The sequence below is a fragment of the Mandrillus leucophaeus genome, unplaced genomic scaffold, assembly GCF_000951045.1.
Source record: "Mandrillus leucophaeus isolate KB7577 unplaced genomic scaffold, Mleu.le_1.0 Scaffold163, whole genome shotgun sequence".
Classification (NCBI taxonomy): Eukaryota; Metazoa; Chordata; class Mammalia; order Primates; family Cercopithecidae; genus Mandrillus; species Mandrillus leucophaeus.
The window spans coordinates 1373538-1375688 of NW_012101621.1; the positions used below are offsets into that span (position 1 = coordinate 1373538).

The following is a 2151-nucleotide window of genomic DNA, read 5'->3' on the forward strand; positions in this document are numbered from 1 at the left end:
CTTAAAATTGCCCCATACAATGGTACATATCAACCCTTAGTGAAGCCTTTTAAAAAACAAACAGGTTGAAAAATGGGTTAAAGTAGGCAAATACAACATCTGCCTTTAGAGCTATCAACTCAGGAATTCTCTCAATTAGGAAATCTTGCAAAGAAGTTATTTTCTTTCTCAAAATCCAAGTGATGACAATATTCCTTACTCCAGATCTGGCATTTTTTCATCATCACTGTCTTGTGAATCATCATCTGCTCCATCTACATCTGGTAAATCTACATCCTCATCACCACCCATGTTGTTCATCATTTCAGAGAAACGATCAAAATTAGACATGTCTTCATCTGAATCATCTTCCCAGTCTTCCCAATTATTGAAGTTGACACTAAGCCAATTAAGCTTTGCCCTTTATTTTGTTAACCTTGGCCATGACTGGCCAGATTCTCCTTTTTGTAAACAACAAAAAATTGATCTGTCCGTTCTTTCACGCTTGGAATCATTTGGATCAACACAGTGAAAAAAATCAATTCCATTTAAATGCTTAAAATTATCACTTCCTCCGAGACACCTGAATGTAAGTTTGGATTTTTCAAAATTTACATTAACATCCTTACTGTCTTCAACACAAAATTCAATGAAGACATAGTCCCTTCGATCGTACCACTTTGCAGAAGCAGGCTGCACTGTGAACGGGGCAGGGTGACGGACGAACGGGTGGGCGGGCCTCTCTGGCGGCGGCTGCTGCTAGGGAGTCCACTTCTCTCCAGCGGCGACTCCGCGTTTTCTCCCCGGTCGCGGCCTCTTCTCGCTTCCCTCAGGCAACGGCGGCAGCGGCGAGCTCGACCTCGGTCCCCAGAATGCACCGCGCGGAAAGAGCGGCTCCTCCGGTCGGGGGAGAAGAGGAAAGTGTCTCCAGGGTGATTTTTAAAATATTATCTCATAATGTCAATTTTTGCTAAAGAAGTGAACCTTAGGATCAACGTTGTAACCCTCCTGGTTTTATTCACCCAGACTATAGGGACTGATAAGGATAGTGCTGCTTTGGATAGTCTCCTATCTAGGGCTAAATGATCAGATTTGCAAAATCTGGATATTCTTATGGGAATGTGATTATTGGCTGGGGGAATGGAAAGAGGGAGTAGAGAGTGAACAACTGGATAAAGGTATAGGTAAAGATATGTGAAAACTCATGATTGACTCAAATACTCTAAATCTTGTCATAATACACTTGTAAAGTGTGAAAAGCAAAATAATTATGTTGGAGAGATGGCCAAATAAAGGCCAAAGATCTTGACACTGCAGAAATTATAGGAGAGAATTAAAGGAAGTACCTGTGTACATGTAGCAAATACAAGAAAAGACTAAACTTGAAATTCATGCACAAGATCAGGCTGCATAAACCACAGGATAGTGGGTGTAACTTAGGAGCAGAACAATTGATCCATGAAACAAAACTGTCTGCAATTTCCCAGGCTGGAGATATTTCCTGTCTTGGATGTCTGGATCTGTCTCAGTGCCCAGATAGCCTCACTTCAAAGTGTTTATGAGAACAGAAACAATTGGCTGAGTGTGTTTGATCAGTGCTAGGCGGAGGAAGTGAAAAAGGGGGTGGGTTTAGGAAGTAAGTATGTGTTTAAGAGCAGGTGGACCACCGAAGATAACCACTTTTCTTCAGACTAGCAGCCAGGGCACTGCTCAGGAAGACTAGCAGCCAGGGCACTGCTCAGGAAGAAGGAAACCCTGGGAGGGAAGAACTTGGGGAACGAGAGGACACAAGAATCTCTGCAGCTTCTTAGGTATGTAGGTAAGTCACAGAGGTGTTGGGTGCCTCAAGAAACAACATGGAGCTGCTCTCTTTTTAAAAATAAATACTTTTTAAAAAATATTTTCAACTTTACAGAAAAATTGCAATAATAATTCAGGGAACTCATGAATATTCTTTATCCAGATACATTATTTTTTTTAAACTTCCCTTATTTATTTATTTATTTATTTATTTAGAGATAGATTCTCACTCCAGTTGCCCAGGCTGGGGTGTAGCAGTTGGATCATGGCTCACTGCAGCCTCAACTTCCTGGACTCAAACCATCCTCGCACCTCAGCCTGCCGGGTACCTGGGACGACAGACACACACCACCATGCCAGGCTAATTTTTTT

At 42.0% G+C, this 2151-nt stretch overlaps 1 protein-coding gene across 1 annotated transcript in view; it reads right to left on the bottom strand.

Moving 5' to 3' along the window:
• Nucleotides 1-6: 6 nt before the first annotated feature.
• Nucleotides 7-2151, bottom strand: part of LOC105536809 (prostaglandin E synthase 3-like) — a 4624-nt gene continuing 2479 nt past the window's right edge. Inside the window, exons 2-4 of the mRNA XM_011976293.1 lie at nucleotides 752-904; nucleotides 493-677; nucleotides 7-393 (exon numbers count right to left, since the gene is read on the bottom strand). Coding sequence (XP_011831683.1) covers nucleotides 196-393; nucleotides 493-677; nucleotides 752-904 — 536 coding nt within the window. The 3' untranslated portion in view covers nucleotides 7-195. The remainder of the gene's footprint in view (nucleotides 394-492; nucleotides 678-751; nucleotides 905-2151) is intronic.